Source organism: Oncorhynchus gorbuscha, linkage group LG16 (genome assembly GCF_021184085.1).
Source record: "Oncorhynchus gorbuscha isolate QuinsamMale2020 ecotype Even-year linkage group LG16, OgorEven_v1.0, whole genome shotgun sequence".
Lineage (NCBI taxonomy): Eukaryota > Metazoa > Chordata > Actinopteri > Salmoniformes > Salmonidae > Oncorhynchus > Oncorhynchus gorbuscha.
In genome coordinates this window covers 1,590,755-1,615,772 of record NC_060188.1, presented here as the reverse complement: position 1 = coordinate 1,615,772, position 25,018 = coordinate 1,590,755, and the positions used below count along the sequence as shown (strand labels likewise).

Genomic DNA, 25,018 nt, shown 5'->3' with positions numbered 1-25,018 from the left:
GAAGGTTGAACACCAGACGGGCTGCGGCGTTCTGAATGAGTTGAAGGGGTTTAATGGCACAGGCAGGGAGGCCAGCCAACAGCGAGTTGCAGTAATCCAGACGGGAGATGACAAGTGCCTGGATTAGGACCTGCGCCGCTTCCTGTGTGAGGCAGGGTCGTACTCTGCGGATGTTGTAGAGCATGAACCTACAGGAACGGGCCACCGCCTTGATGTTAGTTGAGAACGACAGGGTGTTGTCCAGGATCACGCCAAGGTTCTTGGCGCTCTGGGAGGAGGACACAATGGAGTTGTCGACCGTGATGGCGAGATCATGGAACGGGCAGTCCTTCCCCGGGAGGAAGAGCAGCTCCGTCTTGCCGAGGTTCAGCTTGAGGTGGTGATCCGTCATCCACACTGATATGTCTGCCAGACATGCAGAGATGCGATTCGCCACCTGGTCACTTAGATCATGTATTTTCAGGTAGAGAAACCTTGTGAAGCAACAGATGCTCTCTACTTGTCCCATCTGTGTTTCTTTTCAATTGCTATGGAAGAGACAGAAGAATGCGTGACTGTGAGGTGATATAGAGAGCATCTGTTGCTTCACAAGGTTTCTCTACCTGAAAATACATGATCTAAGTGATTGTTAGATGGTATTCAGCAGTCATAAGATATGCCTCATTTACTTTAAAGAACTACTAAAATTGTGATTTTGTCAGACAGCATAGACAGCAGCTTTATGGAGATGAGATGATGACTTGGAATGAAATAATAAAGTCATAAAATGAAACAAATGTAAATGCACAATAACTGAAATATTTGATGAAAGTAATGTGAATAAATGATGGGTATTAAGTGGTAAGCAGTAATGGACAGAGTCACTACCTTCATGGGAATGTTATTCATTTGTTTTATTCTGTGTTGTTACAGTATTCAACCCACATTATGAATAGTGCATTTAATGTAAAAAATACTTTATTATTTTCTTATCTAACCGAAACTGAACCGACCTCAAAAAGCACTAATCACTCAGCACTGGCAGCGCCATTGAAGGGTATGTAGTCAACTTGGTGGGACTTCCTATGAGTTAAGGAGGTCAACATAATTCTGGGCTCTCTTTCCAACTATACTGAACAAAAATATAAAGGCAACATGTAAAGTGTTGGTCCCATGTTTCATGAGCTGAAATGAAAGATCCCAGAAACGTTCCATTTGCACAAAAAGCTTATTTCTCTCCAATTTTGTGCACATATTTGTTTATATCCCTGTTAGTGAGTGTTTCTCCTTTGTCAAGATAATCCATCCATCTGACAGGTGTGTCATATAAAGAAGATGGTTAAACAGCATGATCATTACACAGGTGCACCTTGTGCTGGAGACAATAAAAGGCCAATCTAAAATGTGCAGTTTTGTCACACAACACAATGTCACAGATGTCTCAAGTTTTAAGGGACCATGCAATTGGCGTGCTGACTGCAGGAACGTCCACCAGAGCTGTTGCCAGTGAACTGAATGTTAACTTATGTATCAGGGGTGGCAGGGTAGCCTAGTGGTTAGAGCGTTGGACTAGTTAACTGAAAGATTGCAAGTTCAAATCCTCGAGCTGACAAGGTACAAATCTGTCGTTCTGCCTCTGAACAGGCAGTTAACCCACTGTTCCTAGGCCGTCATTGAAAATAAGAATTTGTTCTTAACTGACTTGCCTAGGTAAATAAGCCATCTCCAATGTTGTTTTAGAGAATTTGCCAGTATGTCCAACCAGCCTCACAACCGCAGACCACGTGTAACCACGCCAGCCCAGGACCTCCACATCTGGCTTTTTCACCTACGGGCGATGAAATGGGGGAGTATTTCTGTCTGTAATAAAGCACTTTTGTGGGGAAAAACTAATTCTGATTGGCTGGGCTCCCAAGTGGGTGGGCCTACGCCCTCCTAGGACTCCCATGGCTGTGCCCCTGCTCAGGCGTGAAATCCATAGATTGGGGCCTAATTCATTTATTTCAATTGACTGATATGATCTGGAACTCTATAAAATTGTTGAAATTGTTGCATGTTGCGTTTATATTTTTGTTCATTCAGTATATATGGGCAGGATTTGGGGTAAGGCAGAGTAGAGGAGTATGGCAACAGAACAGTAACACCACCCTCTGTAGTCCTCTCTACCCCCTCTTTTATTGATCTGTATGGTTTATCTTTAATTGTATATATATTGTTCTTATTATGAGGAGAAGGATCCTATTTGTCTGTCTTCATCCAGGGGATATGTCCAGCCTCCAGTCCAGCCTCCCTCTTTTTCCTTCTCCTCCTCCTCTCAGGGCTTGTGCTTAAAGTGGGCCTCCACTGCAGAGAGAGAGAGAGAGAGAGAGAGAGAGAGAGAGAGAGAGAGAGAGAGAGAGACTAAATCAGTCACTTAACCAGGTACCAGAAGAAATCAACTGTGTAAAATAGAGTGGTTCAGCTCCACATAAACTGTCTTCATAAACCTCTTCTGCCATGGACTCACTGGAGGCATATAGCTATCAATTTACCAATCATCAGAAGGGCATCAAGTGTATTGGTGAGAAATATCCACCAACAGAAGGTGATCAGGTTACTATTAGTATGCTGGAAACCTTACTCAACATATCACCCATAGTAAAAACAACACATATTATTCAACTAAGAGGCGGCAGGTAGCCTAGCGGTTAAGAGTGTTGGGGCAGTAATCAAAAGGACGCTGGCTCGAATCCCCAGGCCGACAAGGGGGAAAATCTGTCTATGTGCCCTTGAGCAAGGCACTTAACCCTAATTTCTCTTATAAGTCGCTCTGGATAAGATTGTCTGCTAAATGTAGAAAATGTATGAATTCCTTGGACAAAACCATGCGAATGGTTACCTGCATATTCCTGGGGCAGCATAGGTCGATTCACCAAACCCTGAAAAGCAGCCATCCAATCCTGCTGCTCCTCCTCGGTCTCGCATGTAAACAGGAACTTCCTGTCGGGCGTTACTATGGTGATGCCAAACTGCCAGTGGTAGCCCTGGGTGGATGGGGGAAGGCCGGGGAGCACAATGTAGCTGTTCTCCTTACTACCAATGAACACCTCACCGCGCGCATAGGCATCCTCACAAAGAAACAGAGAGGAGAGGAGACTCAGTGTGTGTGTGTGTGTGTGTGTATGGGAACATGTTTTCACTATACTTGTGGGGACCAGAAGTCTCCGCAAGAATAGTAAACAAACAAAAATTTGACCAACTGGGGACATTTAGTTAGAAATAGCATTTGACCATGGGTGAACTAAGGAGTTTCGGGTTAAGGTTAGAATTAGGTTTAGGTCCAGGGTTAGGAGCTATGGTTGGTTTTAGGGTTAGGTTAAGGGCAAAGGTTAGGTTTTTTGGTTAGGTTAAGGGTATGGGTTAAGGTTAAGTTTAGGATTAGGGTTAGGGGTTAGGGAAAATAGGATTTTGAATGGGACTGAATTGTGTGTCCCTTAAAGGTTAGTTATACAAGACTGGGTCTGTGTTTACCTGTTACGTGTGTAATGTGTGTGCGTCTGACCAGCCACATTGTATATGAGGTCCAATAAATAATTTGGGTATGTTTGTTTGCATAATATGACATGGAAATAACATTAGTTCAGTACCACTGTACTATAAGTGCCACAATGCTAATTTTGGAGCCTGTTGAACCGTAAGCCCTAAATAAAGTGTTACTAATAGTACTGAAATGGTACAGCACCATCTCTTTGACCCATATGACATGGCACCTAATTGACCCACTGACTGTCTTACCAGAGGATCCTTGAAGTACATGAGTCTCCTGTCATCCATAGTGAACCATCTCTTCTTGAAGCCCTCTGTGTGCTGTAAGAGGGAAACAGGAGGCCGAGGTTGAAGGAATTAAAGAGGCTGTACAGAAGTTCAGTTGCTAATGATTCACCTAAATGTATTGTCTTTCTGTTCAATGAGGTCATTCTCTTTAATGAAGAAACGTTGTTTACAACTGTGATAATGCACTATTATTGTACTCTCATAACTAATGGCTTTATTGGCTTACATACAGAATCACATACTGGAATACCAATACATTATCCACACCAAGCAGTACAAGGCAAGCATTCAGCTCACAGGCCCAGCAAATATACTGTTGTACATGGCCATTATTAATGCGGTAGGTTTGTGTGGTACAAATTAAACCCCATTCGCAGTGAAACCCGATGGGCTGATAAAGTTAGAAGCATTAAGTGCTGTGTCACAAAGTAACTAAAGTGTAAGTAACTAAAGTGTAAGTAACTGAAGTGTAAGTAACTCAAGTGTAAGTAACTCAAGTGTAAGTAACTAAAGTGTAAGTAACTGAAGTGTAAGTAACTAAAGTGTAAGTAACTAAAGTGTAAGTAACTGAAGTGTAAGTAACTAAAGTGTAAGTAACTAAAGTGTAAGTAACTAAAGTGTAAGTAACTAAAGTGTAAGTAACTAAAGTGTAAGTATTAAAAGACTTCACCTTTGGACCCGTCTTCTCCATGTAGCCTTCCTTGATGTAGTTTCGTGTCAGCTTTGGCACCAACTGGACGAATACATGAGAAGAAGGAGAAATGTTTTATTCTGTGACCATGTGATTGTGTGTAGCCAGTCCTAATTCCCGCCCTAACCCTTCCATGTTTGCAGATCCATAAGGTATAAGCAATAGGATGGAAGATACACCAGTACACTGCTAATATCTATCAAGGCCCTTGGGATATGCAAACATTGAAGGGTTAAGGCCAAGGAGAAGGGTTAGGGAGCAGAATTGAGCCAGCTGTATATAATACCTGTGTATACTAGAGAGGAAGGGACTGAGGGATTCATGAGAACAATAAGATAATGAGAGAGACTCACATCAGCGTGATGGGCCCCAGGGAAAGCCACCTGTAGGTAGTGAAATCTGGCTGCTCTGATGGCGTTGAACCAGTCCACCATTTCCTTAAAACACAACAGACATGCTAACATGATCTGGGTCCTGTTCAATGGGCATGAAACGGAAGGCAACTTTTTGTGCTACCTACACTGAACACGACCCAATCTCCGTACACACTGACACCCGATAGAGACTCTTTCCTGGCAATAATCCACCATTACTGTAAACAGTAGTCGACTTTGATTTCAGAGTATTTCCTACTGGGTTAATGGTGTATTTAAAGGCATGCAATTGCAATGTACTCAGCTGCCAGCCACTTCACAACACAAATACTCCTGACAGTCCACTCCTGGGTGGTGTTCTCCAGGAAACAGAAGAAAACGCTTTAAAACTGAGTGAACCAGGGAGGTACTTACTGAACTTGACCAATAAGAAATGCTCATTTATGTTTTCCGTTGAAAAATGTTTTGCTACAGTGTGCTGAACAAACATGACCTAGATGAATGTAATTTTGTGGGACTGGTGTGAATGCAAATGAACCATTCCGGAGCATGCAGATATCCAGAGCAAGTCAAGAGAATGTCATCTTGAACACGACCCTGAGCAATGCAGGTCAACAGTCCCGTCATACTTGATATCGTGTTCATTAGACACCAAACAAAATAAAAACTCATTGGAACATGGAGGGACTACTTCAACTCATCCAATAATAATTGGGGCGGCAGCGTAGCCTAGTGGTTAGAGCGTTGGACTAGTAACCGGAAGGTTGCGAGTTCAAACCCCCGAGATGACAAGGTACAAATCTGTCGTTCTGCCCCTGAACAGGCAGTTAACCCAGGCAGTTAACCCAGGCCGTCATTGAAAATAAGAATATGTTCTTAACTGACTTGCCTGGTTAAATAAAGGTAAAAAAATATATATAAGAGACGTCATTTTCGTTTCTAGATTCAAATGTTATTTTTTATTCTGTTGTGCACCCTAATGAACATGGTCCAGGAGTCGACTGCTGCTGTCTATTTGTGTCCAGCAGCAGCGAACACCCAACGACCACACAACATTGCCTCAAATTTGTTCACCTCACCTTGCCATCCTTGTGGTAGACAAAGATGTTCCTAGTGCTGTTGTCCTTCAGATAGGTGACCTGCAGGCCGTGAGGCTGGCCGATCTTCCCAGGCTGGAAGGAGGCATTCAGGGTGTGAATCTTCATCAGAGCCTTGGGCTCTCTGGCCTGTACAGGGAGAGAAGGCAGGGGGAGGAGAGTATTCATCACCATCACTACCACCATCATCATCATCCTAACCACCACCATCATCATCACCACCAACATCATCATCACTACCACCATCATCATCATAACTACCACCATCATCATCATCACCATCACTACCACCATCATAACCAACACCATCATCATCATCACTACCACCATCATCATAACCAGCACCATCATCATCACCACCAACATCATCATAACCAGCACCATCATCATCACCACCAACATCATCACTACCACCATCATCATAACCACCACCATCATCATCACCACCAACATCATCATCACTACCACCATCATCATCATAACCACCACCATCATCATCACCACCACCATCATCGTCACCACCAACATCATCATCACTACCACCATCATCATCACCACCAACATCATCATCACTACCACCATCATCATCATAACCACCATCATCATCATAACCACCACCATCATCATCACCACCAACATCATCATCACTACCACCAACATCATCATCTCTACCACCATCATCATCATAACCACCACCATCATCATCGTCACCACCACCATCATCATCACCACCATCATCATCATAACCACCATCATTATCACCACCACCATCATCATCACTTCCACCATCATCATCATAACCACCACCATCATCATCATCACCACTACCACCATCATCACCACAACCACCATCATCATAACCACCTCCATCATCATCACCATCATCATCACCACCACTACCACCATCATCACCACCACCACCATCATCACCTCCACCTTCATCATCACCACCACCATCATCATCACTACCACCATCATCATCACCACCATCATCATCATCACTACCACCATCATCATCATAACCACCATCATCATCATAACCACCAACATCATCATCACTACCACCAACATCTCTACCACCATCATCATCATAACCACCACCATCATCGTCACCACCACCATCATCATCATCACCACCATCATCATCATAACCACCATCATTATCACCACCACCATCATCACCACCATCATCATCACCACCATCATCATCATAACCACCATCATTATCACCACCACCATCATCATCACTTCCACCATCATCATCATAACCACCACCATCATCATCATCACCACTACCACCATCATCACCACAACCACCATCATCATAACCACCTCCATCATCATCACCATCATCATCACCACCACTACCACCATCATCACCACCACCACCATTATCACCTCCACCTTCATCATCACCACCACCATCATCATCATCATCACTACCACCACCATCATCACCACCATTCATCACCACTACCACCATCATCATCATCATCATTGTTCGGCTGCAGAACAATCAACTATGAGCTTCCTCTAGTAACTATAGTCACTAACAAGGTTTACTATTTTATGTGGCTGAAGCCAGTGTTGTCCCCCATCAGGCTTAGAATGTATGATGTTCACTGACACCCAGGTCTTCTTTTGGTGGAATGTAGAGTATGTAGAATTTGTCCTGAACAACTGATTAAGGGTCAGATATTCTTTGCATTCAACTGATGGTTAAGGTAAGGATTGGGAATAGAGTAATCTGATCTGTGGTTAAGGTGAACGTGTATTTGAAGCAGGGACAGGGAGTGGCCAACGTTTATGGTGAGGTATGTGGTATCACACATTACTGGAGTTACATGAATCTTTTGTTGATATACAAAGTAGGAGACAATGTCACTATGTGGAACAGAACCACTGGGGAATGTGAGCAGATTAGAATCAGACGTTTGAGACGATAACAGTGTACTATTGTCAGAGATAGTCAGGAGAAAGGAATGAAGAGGAGGAGGACGGGGAGGAGGATGAGAAAGGAATGAGGAGGAAGAGGAGGGGAGAGAGGAATGAAGAGGTGGAGGACGGGGAGGAGGATGAGAAAGGAATGAGGAGGAAGAGGAGGGGAGAGAGGAATGAAGAGGTGGAGGATGGGGAGGAGGATGAGAAAGGAATGAGGAGGAAGAGGAGGGGAGAGAGGAATGAAGAGGTGGAGGACGGGGAGGAGGATGAGAAAGGAATGAGGAGGAAGAGGAGGGGAGAGAGGAATGAAGAGGTGGAGGACGGGGAGGAGGATGAGAAAGGAATGAGGAGGAAGAGGAGGGGAGAGAGGAATGAAGAGGTGGAGGACGGGGAGGAGGATGAGAAAGGAATGAGGAGGAAGAGGAGGGAGAGAGGAATGAAGAGGTGGAGGACGGGGAGGAGGATGAGAAAGGAATGAGGAGGAAGAGGAGGGGAGAGAGGAATGAAGAGGTGGAGGACGGGGAGGAGGATGAGAAAGAAATGAGGAGGAAGAGGAGGGGAGAGAGGAATGAAGAGGAGGAGGATGGGGAGGAGGATGAGAAAGGAATGAGGAAGAAGAGGAGGGGAGAGAGGAATGAAGAGGAGGATGACGGGGAGGAGGATGAGAAAGGAATGAGGAAGAAGAGGAGGGGAGAGAGGAGCGAGAGGTATGATAAATGGGAAATTTTGCATAACGATCTAAGCAATTACAATATACCTGACATTTCCCAAGGTGTGTGTTATTTCAAGCAATTGCTGCTCAGAACCTCAGAGTGCATTTGGGATGAGACTCAGACACTCACAAATGCAAAGAGAGAAGAAGTCAGAGAGAGTGAGGGGGAGGAAGAGAGTGGGAGGGATATAGAGAGGGGAGACAGAGAGGGAAGTGAGAGAGAGAGAGACAGAGAGAGAGAGAGAGAGAGAGAGAGAGAGAGAGAGAGAGAGAGAGAGAGAGAGAGAGAGAGAGAGAGAGAGAGAGAGAGAGAGAGAGAGAGAGAGAGAGAAAGGGGGGAGAAAGAGAGAGATATACATAGCACTACACTCACATCATGCTTGTTGTAGTACTTCAGAGCACCATCCCGCTCTGACAGAATACATTTTCGACTCAGGAACTGTCCGTTATCTCGGCCCCGTTTCCATAGAAACCCCTCTCGGTACCCTGGAAGGAGAGGAGCCACAGGGGTCCCATTCCAAAGACAAAGGAGCAAAGGAGAGGAGGAGAGAGAAGGAGATGAGGAGAGCGTAAAAGGGGGAGCCACAAAATAACAGGATTCAGTAGTGAAGCTTGGGTCCAGTAGAGCCTGTGTGTGTGTGTGTGTGTGTGTGTGTGTGTGTGTGTGTGTGTGTGTGTGTGTGTGTGTGTGTGTGTGTGTGTGTGTGTGTGTGTGTGTGTGTGTGTGTGTGTGTGTGTGTGTGTGTGTGTGTGTGTGTGTGTGTGTGTGTGTGTGTGTGTGTGTGTGTGTGTGTGTGTTGCTGAGGCTGGGTCAAGGTGGTGATGTCTGTCGTCTTGGCCTTTCGCTGGCATGAATAATTCACCTTGAATTGTCTCAGCAGAGATCAATGGCTTCTTCCAATATTACGATCAATGCTGAAATCAACACTCTGCCCTATTCAGCAGGCACACACACCATGGCTTTGTGTTCCCTGTCTGTTTCTGTCACTGGCCTCTCTGTCCTCACTAAGTCTCAGCCAACAGACAGAGACAACTAGCACTGTCACTGCCCTGCACTGCCAACACACACACACACACACACACACACACACACACACACACACACACACACACACACACACACACACACACACACACACACACACACACACACACACACACACACACACACACACACACACACACGTGAATAGAGTATTAATATCAAACTATCAAATCCCATTAATCTGAAATGCACTAAAAGACAGACAACAGTTTGTAAGAATGAGACTGAAGACTGAATAGCAGAGTGACATTGCATCTCAGTTAATACTGCTGTGAAAGTGTTCCATTCTCCTTAAAGCCTACGCAGACTACGATTTTAGCTGTCTTATACCACCATTTTGCCATCCCAGAACAATTGTCCACGTCGTGGGAACATTAGGTTGCAAATGATTTTTGGACATCTTGGCTCGTTCAGTGTGACGGGGTCTACGGTCGGAAATCTTGGCTCGTTCAGTGTGACGGGGTCTACGGTCGGACATCTTGGCTCGTTCAGTGTGACGGGGTCTACGGTCGGACATCTTGGCTCGTTCAGTGTGACGGGGTCTACGGTCGGACATCTTGGCTCATTCAGTGTGACGGGGTCTACGGTCGGACATCTTGGCTCGTTCAGTGTAACGGGGTCTACGGTCGGACATCTTGGCTCATTCAGAGTAACGGGGTCTACGGTCGGACATCTTGGCTCATTCAGAGTAACGGGGTCTACGGTCGGACATCTTGACTCGTTCAGTGTGACGGGGTCTACGGTCGGACATCTTGGCTCGTTCAGTGTGACGGGGTCTACGGTCGGAAATCTTGGCTCGTTCAGTGTGACGGAGTCTACGGTCGGACATCTTGGCTCGTTCAGAGTAACGAGGTCTACGGTCGGACATCTTGGCTCGTTAACTGTAACGGGGTCTACGGTCGGACATCTTGGCTCGTTCAGTGTGACAGGGTCTACGGTCAGACATCTTGGCTCGTTCAATGTGATGGGGTCTGATTAAGTACCACTACATGTGGTCGTAGGCTATAACAAAGTTATGTCAGTGTCACAATTATTTCACCCTTTATCGTGTAGTGTGGCTGGTGGTACGAGCCAGTCCCGGTGACTGACCAATAGGAAGACGGCTGGCACTGAGTATGCACACAATAATACGATTATGGTGAATAGTCAGATTAATATAATAATTTGATTTAAATGTTTAAATGTTGTGAAGGAAGAAGGATGTCCCTAATAATATTGTTTATAAACACATCTGAAATCAAAATAAACATTGTACTACAGCGACCATGTTATTTGGGGAAGCCTGTTTGATTCTGAGTTTGAACATGTAGAGTTAGTATGTGAAAACTGTTTCTAAGATCATACTTTCAGTTCACTCACACATAAGCATAAAGAGGCTTGCAGTGCTGGTGCTGGCACATGTGCAGATCAAACACACCGCTGCAGTTTAAATAGTCAACGTCGGCTGATGTCATCAGTCACAGAACTGAAGCAAATCATATAATCTGGCCAGGTTGATATCAAGGGAAACGTGCTGGAAGTAAGAAACACAAGTACTGCCTTTATTCTTCCATCCCTCCCTCTCTTCCTTACTTACTCCATCCCTACTTCCCCCTTCTTTCCTCCCTCTCTCCATCCCCCACCTCTTTCTCTCCATCCCTACCTCCCCCTTATTTCCTCCCTCTCTCCATCCCCCACCTCTTTCTCTCCATCCCTACCTCCCCCTTATTTCCTCCCTCTCTCCATCCCCCACCTCTTTCTCTCCATCCCTCCCTCCCCCTTCTTTCCTCCCTCTCTCCATCCCCCACCTCTTTCTCTCCATCCCTCCCTCCCCCTCTGCTTGGTGTAGTGATGAAGTCATCATGCTCTGAGAGAGAGAGAGAGAGAGAGAGAGAGAGAGAGAGAGAGAGAGAGAGAGAGAGAGAGAGAGAACGGTGGATAGAGGGAAAAGGAGAAAATACGAGAGTGAAATAAAGATGAAGAGAAAACAGAGAGGAACAGAGAGACAGATGCAGAGATAGATAGATAGATAGATAGATAGATAGATAGATAGATAGATAGATAGATAGATAGATAGATAGATAGATAGATAGATAGATAGATAGATAGATAGATAGATAGATAGATAGATAGATAGATAGAGGAACAGAGAAGCAGAGACAGAGAGAGAGAGAGAGGGAGGTAGACAGAGAGACAGCTAGATAGATAGATAAACAGAGAGACAGATAGAGAGAGAGAGAGATAGATAAACCCAGAACACGCCCGCCATTCAGCCACTGGCACAATCCTGGTACAGTCACATCACTCTCTATAGTACCATTAGTGCTAACAGAGATCACAGCTGACAGACTCCAGGTCAGATCTAACACCAGAGTCAGCTGAGACAAGAACCATAGTGAGTCACTGGGAGTAGGAGTGTGAGTGACCATGTTAAAGAGGTTTTGCTGACTTCCCCAGAGTCAGATTAACTTGTGCATATCATTTTTACATATCTGCATCCAGTATGAAGGAAGTTATTTTGGTGAGGTATTTTTTGCGAGCCAATGCTAACTGGCGTTAGCACAAAGACTAACATGCTCCCCAGAGTCCAGCTTCATCTACGAGTCCATCTGACTCCAGGGAAGTCAGCAAAATCCAAACTATCCCTTTAAGGTTGATTCCTCTTTGGCAGCAAAGAGGACAGAGACACTCATCAGAGAGATAATGATGATGAACGATGACATGATGACTGACTGACACCGACTGACATTGACTAACCGACTGACCGACTGTGTGTGTTTGTGTGTTTGTGTGTGTGTGTTGCTGAGGCTGGGTCAAGGTGGTGTAATCTGTGTCATGATGTTGGCCTGGGGGATAGGTTTATGACAGTCATAAATACCTCTTTCCCCTTTTTTCCTCTCTCTACCCTACTGATTTTACATTTGCAAAACCCTTGGTTAACATAGAGATTCTGGGAACATCAGAAGGTGGGGGGAAATGAACTATATTCTGGTAATCTGACCAATTGAACATATGCCGTGGTACTTAATGAATATGATGTCAGTTCGGTTGTCATCTGAGACATTCTCATCAATGATAAGATGACATAAACTCTACAGTGGACAGTCTACACATCAGAGTTATCAGATTAACATGGAATTGTTGTTCAATTTAAATGTTTGAATATGAAATTATTTGTGATGAAATGCGATTTTAGCTTCTAAAATGTGAGATTTGGGTTTTCATAAGATAGGGCTCTGCTCAATCAGTGGCCCGCCCCTGTGAAGGGACATGGGCTATAAAACTTTTCAAACACGTCCTCCTCTCCCTTCCTATATAAGCCCTTGACGACAATATAACCTCCTGTTCCGAGGATGTGAGAACAACGGTCCTATGACAGAATGGTTCAGATAATAACTACAGAACGAAGCCAACATCAGCGTGAGCTTTGGTTAAGAATGATATGAACTTTGAACTCTTATTCAATACAGAAGTGATACCTCCTAGCCGTTGAGTTAGCAAGAGAAGATGCAAACGAGGGTTAGGAAGGAACAAACAGAGTATCCTGTCTATCACCCAACGACGATACTACAACGTCTCCAATTGACAACCAGAGACATTCTTCAAAGGACTCGGTTGGGCAACACGGCCTCCCATCTACCACCAACCTACCGAAGCGCAGCTCAGAGTAAATATTTATTGCATTTTCCTTTTCCAAATGAGCGGTAATTTAGAATGCATAAGATTCTGTATTTACGATAGCACGGCTTCTTCCCTTTGTTCCTCAGTCTCCCCACTCCTTCACTCAACCCAGCCCCTTTTCCTTTGTGTAACAAGCTGTCATATCTGTTCCGCCCGCTAGGGACGTCTTCCTTTATGACGTCATTTGTAATCATGTTATGATTTAATTATGTGTAATTCTGTGTGATTAGTTAGGTATTTAGTAAATAAATCATTAAACCCAATTTTGTATTGAGATTCAACTTGTGAGCCAGGGTTCGTGCAGACCAAGAATTTACCACATTCAGATGAGACTGAATTAAGATGATGATTAATATTGACTGCTATTGATGTAAAATATTACTAGGTCTACTAGTTTATTCGGAAGATAACAGCTCTATAAATATTATTTTGTTATGCCCGACACTCTATTTAATTACATTTACATGATTAGCTCTATCAGGTAATATTAATTACGGAGAAATTATTTTATAGAATAGCATGTCATATCATTTAATCCGTCATAGCCAAAGACACGACATCTGTTTGCCCCAAAAAATATTGTAATAAGTAGATGATTACTGCTTGGATTACTTTTAAATTCAGAAAGGATATTTGTGAAAATAAATACATCACACCATTCTGTTTTCTTAATGGTTTTTCAATTCAGCATTGAAAAAAGGCGCAAGTTTCAGTTTGTTCCACCTGAGTGAGTCTCACCACAAGTCAGAGACCGATATGATGACACACCAAATGTGTTTGATGGATCCTTGTTGTCTTCTTCTAATGCCTCTTAAGGGGAAAGTCATCCAAAAGTAACTGAAAATAATCTGATTTATGTCACTGAGTTCGGGTAATCCAAAAATTACTGAAAATAATCTGATTTATGTCACTGAGTTCGGGTAATCCAAAAGTTACTGAAAATAATCTGATTTATGTCACTGAGTTCGGGTAATCCAAAAATTACTGAAAATAATCTGATTTATGTCACTGAGTTCGGGTAATCCAAAAGTTACGTTACTGATTACAATTTTGAACAGGTAACTAACGGATTACATTTAGAAACTACCCAACCCTGTTAGCACATTTCTGTCTCGCTTTCTGCATCACAGAGGGGTTTAGTAGAGGAAAGGACGACAATGTGGCGGTCGCTGAAGCGAGATGACAAGGCGGCACAAGGCTTATTTTATTACCGTTTCCAAGTAACAGCTCTTCACTGCTCATGTGGTCCTGAGATAACATGATGTAGGCATAGCATTGATGAATCCACGGGAATGGAAAGAAGCACGAGAAAAAACTCTCACAGTCAAATCTCTCAAAGTTGAATGGCCTTTGATATTATTTTAATGGATTTCCAGGAAAGAGAGGGAATGTTGAGGTCTCTTTCTTTCTTTGTTCTCTCTCTTTCCCACTCACTATTTCTCTCTTTCTCTCACTACTGATCAGCTGTTCATCCTTAGAAAGTCCATTATTCTCTGAGTGTGGAATGCAGGGGTGTTGAGGAGCACACTGGGGTGGGAGGATAAAGACAGAGAGAAAGGCTCAGGCTCATTGTGTGTGTGTGTGTGTGTGTGTGTGTGTGTGTGTGTGTGTGTGTGTGTGTGTGTGTGTGTGTGTGTGTGTGTGTGTGTGTGTGTGTGTGTGTGTGTGTGTGTGTGTGTGTGTGTGTGTGTGTGTGTGTGTGTGTGTGTGTGTGTGTGTGTGTGTGTGTGTGTGTGTGTGTGTGCATGCGAGCGTGCTTGTTTGTATGCATATGTGCATGCGTTTGTGTGTGTGTACTCAGTCTTACCTGCAGAGTAAGGCTCCTGTCTCTCCACACACACAAACTCCTTCCTCTCATATCTGGCTCTGATCCACTGTTCCCGAAGGAGCCTGCAGAAACACTTGGTGTTTGTTTACTATATTTAATGTGTTTATTGTTTATGCTTGTAAAGATTCACTGTCAATAATGTCTGATTAACCAACATGGATGAAAGATCAGGGTGGTGTTCATTAGGGCACGCAACTGAATATGTTTTGCAACGGAACACAAAAAGGGGTATTTCTTATTGGACCAGTCCAGATAGTTCCTCCCTGTTTCAGTCCGTTTGGTGCCTAATGAACACAACCCTGGAGTTCTCATCCAGTGAGTGTATAATGGTGTACTTATCTTGTAAATATTATAAATATTATATTGCTTCTCTGTCCTGTCAAATAATATTTCCCTCACTATCTCTCTCTCTTCTCTCTGTCTGTCTTATCAGTAATCCGTTTTAAAATGCACACAGGCAATATGAACAAACATAAACGTATAACGCCTGAGACTGTGTGTGTGTGTTTGCTCTGTCTCTCTCTCTCTTGTGTATTCTACTCTTTCTAGTCTCTCTACCACACCTCATCAACCCTCCTCTCCTCTCGTGTATTCTACTCTTTCTAGTCTCTCCACCACACCTCATCAATCCTCCTCTCCTCTCGTGCATTCTACTCTTTCTAGTCTCTCTACTACACCTCATCAACCCTCCTCTCCTCTCGTGTATTCTACTCTTTCTAGTCTCTCCACCACACCTCATCAATCCTCCTCTCCTCTCGTGCATTCTACTCTTTCTAGTCTCTCTACTACACCTCATCAATCCTCCTCTCCTCTCTCGTGTATTCTACTCTTTCTAGTCTCTCTACCACACCTCATCAACCCTCCTCTCCTCTCTCGTGTATTCTACTCTTTCTAGTCTCTCTACTACACCTCATCAACCCTCCTCTCCTCTCTCGTGTATTCTACTCTTTCTAGTCTCTCTACCACACCTCATCAACCCTCCTCTCCTCTCTCGTGTATTCTACTCTTTCTAGTCTCTCTACCACACCTCATCAACCCTCCTCTCCTCTTGTGTATTCTACTCTTTCTAGTCTCTCTACCACACCTCATCAATCCTCCTCTCCTCTCGTGTATTCTACTCTTTCTATTCTCTCTACCACACCTCATCAACCCTCCTCTCCTCTTGTGTATTCTACTCTTTCTAGTCTCTCTACCACACCTCATCAATCCTCCTCTCCTCTCGTGTATTCTACTCTTTCTATTCTCTCTACAACACCTCATCAACCCTCCTCTCCTCTCGTGTATTCTACTCTTTCTAGTCTCTCTACAACACCTCATCAATCCTCCTCTCCTCTCGTGTATTCTACTCTTTCTATTCTCTCTACAACACCTCATCATCCTCCTCTCCTCTTGTGTATTCTACTCTTTCTATTCTCTCTACAACACCTCATCATCCTCCTCTCCTCTTGTGTATTCTACTCTTTCTATTCTCTCTACAACACCTCATCATCCTCCTCTCCTCTCGTGTATTCTACTCTTTCTATTCTCTCTACAACACCTCATCATCCTCCTCTCCTCTTGTGTATTCTACTCTTTCTATTCTCTCTACAACACCTCATCATCCTCCTCTCCTCTCGTGTATTCTACTCTTTCTATTCTCTCTACCACACCTCATCAACCCTCCTCTCCTCTCTCGTGTATTCTACTCTTTCTAGTCTCTCTACCACAAGCTCATCAAACCTCCTCTCTTCTCTCTTATCGCTCTACTCTATTGTGTATGGTTGCCTCTCACCTCTAAAAATACCATCCCACATCTCCCCAGCAGTAAAAGCCCTGTGTAGCAGCTTAAAATATTATTGGTGATTGTGTTGTTATTGATATCACTGGGGACAATTCACTGGTTGAATCAACATTATTTCCACGTCATTTCAACCCCCAAAATATGTGTGATTGAATCAATGTGGTGAAAACAAGTTAGATTTGAAAATAAATCTAAATCCAATGACATTTTGAAATGATTTTCTGATTTGACATTGAATTCACGTTAGTTGACAACTCAACCAAATGTAAATCAAAACTAGACGTTGAACTGACGTCTGTGTCCAGTGGGACTGTTATCCCCCAGGAGAACCAGGCTGAGGACTCCATTTGGAAGGGTACTGTCAACACTTGGGCCATTATCTTACATCCGGTAGCGTCTCTCCTACACTCGTAGGACAGCCTACACAGCAAGCGGAATCCTCCAGCGATCTGACGTAAGACAATGAATGCACTGTGGCTGCATTCCAAACTGTTGCCTTTCCTCTGGCCTCGGCCATTGATGACTAAACATTGCACACCTGAAAGGAGGAACCTGTGTAGGTAACCAACATCTGGTAATGGTTCTACCTCCTAGACTCTAAGTGGAGCTTCCTCCATATGACTATAACCAATTTAGTCTTTGAGAGGTTGTCATTTTACTGGTGTGCCAATGAGATGACCACAAGCTTAAAGTTGGTCATGTTTGGTGAAGTTTGGTAAGCCAGGACATTAGACATTTGTTCATGTTGGTTAAAAATCTAGCCTTTGTATTGTGTTATGTTACAGTGTTTAGAGGGCCAGTGAGTGGAGCGGTCACACAGACAGAGGGTGACCCAGCTGAGCGACCTGGATCATGGCATGAAGGGGTGGGTGGTTAAGGCCAGAGGTCTATGTGTGTTGGACGGTAGTAGGGCCAGAGACCAAGACACTTACTGGCAGTCTGTGTGTGTTGGACGGTAGTAGGGCCAGAGACCAAGACACTTACTGGCAGTCTGTGTGTGTTGGACGGTAGTAGGGCCAGAGACCAAGACACTTACTGGCAGTCTGTGTGTGTTGGACGGTAGTAGGGCCAGAGACCAAGACACTTACTGGCAGTCTGTGTTTGTTGGATGGTTGTAGGACCAGGGACTTACTGGCAGTCTGTGTGTGTTGGACGGTTGTAGGGCCAGGGACCAAGACACTTACTGGCAGTCTGTGTGTGTTGGACAGTAGTAAGGCCAGGGACCAAAACACTTACTGGCAGTCTGTGTGTGTTGGACGGTAGTAGGGCCAGAGACCAAGACACTTACTGGCAGTCTGTGTGTGTTGGACGGTAGTAGGGCCAGAGACCAAGACACTTACTGGCAGTCTGTGTGTGTTGGACAGTAGTAAGGCCAGGGACCAAAACACTTACTGGCAGTCTGTGTGTGTTGGACGGTAGTAAGGCCAGGGACCAAAACACTTACTGGCAGTCTGTGTGTGTTGGACGGTAGTAGGGCCAGGGACAAAGACACTTACTGGCAGTCTGTGTGTGTTGGACGGTTGTAGGGCCAGGGACAAAGACACTTACTGGCAGTCTGTGTGTGTTGGCCGGTAGTAGGGCCAGGGACCAAGACACTTACTGGCAGTCTGTGTGTGTTGGACGGTTGTAGGGCCAGGGACCAAGACACTTACTGGCAGTCTGTGTGTGTTGGATGGTTGTAGGGCCAGGGACCAAGACACTTACTGGCAGTCTGTGTGTGTTGGACGGTAGTAAGGCCAGGGACCAAAACACTTACTGGCAGTCTGTGTGTGTTGGACGGTAGTAGGGCCAGGGACAAAGACACTTACTGGCAGTCTGTGTGTGTTGGACGGTTGTAGGGCCAGGGACAAAGACACTTACTGGCAGTCTGTGTGTGTTGGCCGGTAGTAGGGCCAGGGACCAAGACACTTACTGGCAGTCTGTGTGTGTTGGACGGTTGTAGGGCCAGGGACCAAGACACTTACTGGCAGTCTGTGTGTGTTGGATGGTTGTAGGGCCAGGGACCAAGACACTTACTGGCAGTCTGTGTGTGTTGGACGGTTGTAGGGCCAGGGACCAAGACACTTACTGGCAGTCTGTGTGTGTTGGACGGTTGTAGGGCCAGGGACCAAGACACTTACTGGCAGTCTGTGTGTGTTGGACGGTTGTAGGGCCAGGGACCAAGACACTTACTGGCAGTCTGTGTGTGTTGGATGGTTGTAGGGCCAGGGACCAAGACACTTACTGGCAGTCTGTGTGTGTTGGACGGTTGTAGGGCCAGGGACCAAGACACTTACTGGCAGTCTGTGTGTGTTGGACGGTTGTAGGGCCAGGGACCAAGACACTTACTGGCAGTCTGTGTGTGTTGGACGGTTGTAGGGCCAGGGACAAAGACACTTACTGGCAGTCTGTGTTTGTTGGATGGTTGTAGGACCAGGGACTTACTGGCAGTCTGTGTGTGTTGGACGGTAGTAGAAAACAGGCACCTTCTGTTCATATTTGGCTTTAGCAGCATTGTTTCCGTTGGACGCCATGAACTACAATCACAGAGAGAAAGAGATGTTTCATGAGCTGGGTTTCATTCACACATACACTCATGCATACATGCACATACATATTCACTGTGCTGGCATGCACACAAGATCAATACCAAACCTTGACACCTCCCCCTTATCTCTAACCTCCCACCCCTTTTTCTCTCATTCTGCCTTCCTTTAGTTCATTTAGTCTCCATCTCCCTTCTTTCCCTTCCTCCATCAATTACCTGCCAGAATTAGGGCTGAGAGGCTGCCCACACAACACTGCCCCCCATACACACAAACACACCACACAAACACACCACACCACACAAACACACCACACAAACACACCACACAAACACACCACACCACACAAACACACCACACAAACACACCACACCACACAAACACACCACACCACACAAACACACCACACCACACAAACACACCACACAAACACACCACACCACACAAACACACACACAGAACCAATGGCAAACTCAACTCTCTACCTCTGCATCACTCCATGGGTCCAGCAGGACAGACTCACCTCTACCTCTGCATCACTCCATGGATCCAACAGGACAGACTCACCTCTACCTCTGCATCACTCCATGGATCCAACAGGACAGACTCACCTCTACCTCTGCATCACTCCATGGGTCCAGCAGGACAGACTCACCTCTACCTCTGCATCACTCCATGGATCCAACAGGACAGACTCACCTCTACCTCTGCATCACTCCATGGATCCAACAGGACAGACTCACCTCTACCTCTGCATCACTCCATGGATCCAACAGGACAGACTCACCTCTACCTCTGCATCACTCCATGGGTCCAACAGGACAGACTCACCTCTACCTCTGCATCACTCCATGGATCCAACAGGACAGACTCACCTCTACCTCTGCATCACTCCATGGATCCAACAGGACAGACTCACCTCTACCTCTGCATCACTCCATGGATCCAACAGGACAGACTCACCTCTACCTCTGCATCACTCCATGGATCCAACAGGACAGACTCACCTCTACCTCTGCATCACTCCATGGGTCCAGCAGGACAGACTCACCTCTACCTCTGCATCACTCCATGGATCCAACAGGACAGACTCACCTCTACCTCTGCATCACTCCATGGATCCAACAGGACAGACTCACCTCTACCTCTGCATCACTCCATGGATCCAACAGGACAGACTCACCTCTACCTCTGCATCACTCCATGGATCCAACAGGACAGACTCACCTCTACCTCTGCATCACTCCATGGATCCAACAGGACAGACTCACCTCTACCTCTGCATCACTCCATGGATCCAACAGGACAGACTCACCTCTACCTCTGCATCACTCCATGGGTCCAGCAGGACAGACTCACCTCTACCTCTGCATCACTCCATGGGTCCAGCAGGACAGACTCACCTCTACCTCTGCATCACTCCATGGATCCAACAGGACAGACTCACCTCTACCTCTGCATCACTCCATGGATCCAACAGGACAGACTCACCTCTACCTCTGCATCACTCCATGGATCCAACAGGACAGACTCACCTCTACCTCTGCATCACTCCATGGATCCAACAGGACAGACTCACCTCTACCTCTGCATCACTCCATGGATCCAACAGGACAGACTCACCTCTACCTCTGCATCACTCCATGGGTCCAGCAGGACAGACTCACCTCTACCTCTGCATCACTCCATGGGTCCAGCAGGACAGACTCACCTCTACCTCTGCATCACTCCATGGATCCAACAGGACAGACTCACCTCTACCTCTGCATCACTCCATGGATCCAACAGGACAGACTCACCTCTACCTCTGCATCACTCCATGGATCCAACAGGACAGACTCACCTCTACATCACTCCATGGGTCCAACAGGACAGACTCACCTCTACCTCTGCATCACTCCATGGGTCCAACAGGACAGACTCACCTCTACATCACTCCATGGGTCCAACAGGACAGACTCACCTCTACATCACTCCATGGGTCCAACAGGACAGACTCACCTCTACCTCTGCATCACTCCATGGATCCAACAGGACAGACTCACCTCTACATCACTCCATGGGTCCAACAGGACAGACTCACCTCTACCTCTGCATCACTCCATGGGTCCAACAGGACAGACTCACCTCTACCTCTGCATCACTCCATGGGTCCAACAGGACAGACTCACCTCTACCTCTGCATCACTCCATGGATCCAACAGGACAGACTTGACTTTGCTGATCTGGGAGATGTTTCTATGGAGACCCGAGCAGCTCTGACACACAAACACACCCAGGGTGTAGGACGCCCACTCCGGGTCTGAAAAACACACACACACACAAACACACACACACACACACACAGAGAAGACATGCATACACACACACAGGAAACACCCTTAGCAACAATAACAGTACTACACCGACAGCAACAATGACAGTACCACACCGACAGCAACAATGACAGTACTACACCGACAGCAACAATGACAGTACCACACCGACAGCAACAATGACAGTACCACACCGACAGCAACAATGACAGTACCACACCGACAGCAACAATGACAGTACCACACCGACAGCAACAATGACAGTACTACACCGACAGCAACAATGACAGTACTACACCGACAGCAACAATGACAGTACTACACCGACAGTAACAATGACAGTACTACACCGACAGCAACAATGACAGTACCACACCGACAGCAACAATGACAGTACTACACCGACAGCAACAATGACAGTACCACACCGACAGCAACAATGACAGTACTACACCGACAGCAACAATGACAGTACTACACCGACAGCAACAATGACAGTACCACACCGACAGCAACAATGACAGTACCACACCGACAGCAACAATGACAGTACTACACCGACAGCAACAATGACAGTACTACACCGACAGCAACAATGACAGTACCACACCGACAGCAACAATGACAGTACTACACATGAGGAAGTTCATTTCAAGGCTGCCTCAGACTAACAGGGACAGAACAGGCTACTACTACCATGACATGGTTACCACAGACTAGACTGATATCTTTAAGGTCCAAAGCAGCCGTTTTTATTTCAATATCATAGCATTTATGGGGAACTATTAAGTACCTTACTGTAATTGTTTCAAATTAAAATCTTCAAAAGGAACCAAAATAGCTTCTTAACAAAGAGCAATTTCACAAGCAAGAGTTTTGCTAGGACTGTCTGGGAGTGGTCTGAGTGGAGAGGGGAAAACTAACTCTTATTGGCAGAGGTTTGAAACTCTCTTTCTTATTGGTCTAACTAATTGTGATGTCACCAGGCAGGCCAAAACTCCATCCCACCAAAACCTCCTAAAATTTCAGCTGGTCTTTTCAAACAGCTCTAACACTAAAAGGGCATTATCATCATTTTAATTGAAGTATTATCTACACTATCTTCATAGTAAATAAATAAGTACAACACTGCTACAAGAAGAAGCATTTATTGGTGGAGAAGATAATATGTTGAAAGCTTGAGATTTGTTGAATAAATTGTTACTGTCATACAGTGACAAAGATAGTTTGTATGAAAAAGAGGTAGGACAGACAGACAGACAGACAGACAGACAGACAGACAGACAGACAGACAGACAGACAGACAGACAGACAGACAGACAGACAGACAGACAGACAGACAGACAGACAGACAGACCTAGATTTCAAACAAATTGAGCTAATAGGGTAAAGGAACCCCAGCTCATTTCCAGAGTGGTGACGCATGGCTTCATAGTATCCGCTGGTCATGAATCAGACCATTAGCACTCCCGTCAGAGTGTCTGGCTAAATGTCTGCTATTACGAGACTGTCCTCCTGTGGGGGCTGGTGTGGGGAGGGAAGGGAGGGTGGTTCTCCTATCTGTCTGATAATTGTGGGGGAAGGGGGGGAACAGGAGGGGTGGTGGAGTCTATCAGACACCACGGAGTCTCACCTTGAGTCATCGTTATGGGGTAGCGTTTCCCACAGACACTATCTATAGTGACCTATGACCCCCTGATCCAAATCAGTCAGGTTTCAAGACTAGTCATTCAACTGAGACTGCTCTCCTCTGTATCACGGAGGCGCTCCGCACTGCTAAAGCTAACTCTCTCTCCTCTGCTCTCATCCTTCTAGATCTATCGGCTGCCTTCGATACTGTGAACCATCAGATCCTCCTCTCCACCCTCTCCGAGTTGGGCATCTCCGGCGCGGCCCACGCTTGGATTGCGTCCTACCTGACAGGTCGCTCCTACCAGGTGGCGTGGCGAGAATCTGTCTCCTCACCACGCGCTCTCACCACTGGTGTCCCCCAGGGCTCTGTTCTTGGCCCTCTCCTATTCTCGCTATACACCAAGTCACTTGGCTCTGTCATAACCTCACATGGTCTCTCTTATCATTGCTATGCAGACGACACACAATTAATCTTCTCCTTTCCCCCTTCTGATGACCAGGTGGCGAATCGCATCTCTGCATGTCTGGCAGACATATCAGTGTGGATGACGGATCACCACCTCAAGCTGAACCTCGGCAAGACGGAGCTGCTCTTCCTCCCGGGAAGGACTGCCCGTTCCATGATCTCGCCATCACGGTTGACAACTCCATTGTGTCCTCCTCCCAGAGCGCCAAGAACCTTGGCGTGATCCTGGACAACACCCTGTCGTTCTCAACCAACATCAAGGCGGTGGCCCGTTCCTGTAGGTTCATGCTCTACAACATCCGCAGAGTACGACCCTGCCTCACACAGGAAGCGGCACAGGTCCTAATCCAGGCACTTGTCATCTCCCGTCTGGATTACTGCAACTCGCTGTTGGCTGGGCTCCCTGCCTGTGCCATTAAACCCCTTCAACTCATCCAGAACGCCGCAGCCCGTCTGGTGTTCAACCTTCCCAAGTTCTCTCACGTCACCCCGCTCCTCCGTTCTCTCCACTGGCTTCCAGTTGAAGCTCGCATCCGCTACAAGACCATGGTGCTTGCCTACGGAGCTGTGAAGGGAACGGCACCTCAGTACCTCCAGGCTCTGATCAGGCCCTACACCCAAGCAAGGGCACTGCGTTCATCCACCTCTGGCCTGCTCGCCTCCCTACCACTGAGGAAGTACAGCTCCCGCTCAGCCCAGTCAAAACTGTTCGCTGCCCTGGCCCCCCAATGGTGGAACAAACTCCCTCACGACGCCAGGACAGCGGAGTCAATCACCACCTTCCGGAGACACCTGAAACCCCACCTCTTTAAGGAATACCTAGGATAGGATAAGTAATCCCTCTCACCCCCCCCTAAGTTTTAGATGCACTATTGTTAAGTGACTGTCCCACTGGATGTCATAAGGTGAATGCACCAATTTGTAAGTCGCTCTGGATAAGAGCGTCTGCTAAATGACTTAAATGTAATGTAAATGTAAGGCATACTGCTCTGCTGTAACAAGATATGGTATAACGTACTGTAAGTAAAAAACTCTGATGTGGCTCAGTATGTTTGCATGGAATGTAGCTTTAATACAAGAGAGCCAAGAAAGAGTGATGTGAAGCACATTCTAGTGTCATTCTAGGCCTTTAGGGCCTATATTCTGTTTTACAGTCTGTC

The 25,018-nt window shown here is 45.9% G+C and overlaps 1 protein-coding gene across 5 annotated transcripts in view; it reads right to left on the bottom strand.

The window, feature by feature from the left end:
- Nucleotides 1-1,681: 1,681 nt before the first annotated feature.
- The window catches only part of LOC124000007 (arf-GAP with dual PH domain-containing protein 1-like), a 38,871-nt gene continuing 15,534 nt past the window's right edge, over nt 1,682-25,018 (bottom strand). For 2 of the 5 annotated variants that reach the window (XM_046306076.1, XM_046306077.1), the window contains 10 exons: nt 21,617-21,747; nt 19,345-19,436; nt 15,120-15,202; nt 8,981-9,093; nt 5,937-6,083; nt 4,837-4,920; nt 4,463-4,525; nt 3,754-3,825; nt 2,858-3,086; nt 1,682-2,322 (listed from right to left, as the gene is read on the bottom strand). In XM_046306076.1, the coding sequence (XP_046162032.1) occupies nt 2,294-2,322; nt 2,858-3,086; nt 3,754-3,825; nt 4,463-4,525; nt 4,837-4,920; nt 5,937-6,083; nt 8,981-9,093; nt 15,120-15,202; nt 19,345-19,436; nt 21,617-21,747 (1,043 nt within the window). In that variant the 3' untranslated portion in view covers nt 1,682-2,293. Of the gene's footprint in view, nt 2,323-2,857; nt 3,087-3,753; nt 3,826-4,462; nt 4,526-4,836; nt 4,921-5,936; nt 6,084-8,980; nt 9,094-15,119; nt 15,203-19,344; nt 19,437-19,968; nt 20,026-21,616; nt 21,748-25,018 lie in introns of those variants that run through there. The other 3 variants (XM_046306081.1, XM_046306079.1, XM_046306080.1) reach the window with 3 other exon arrangements.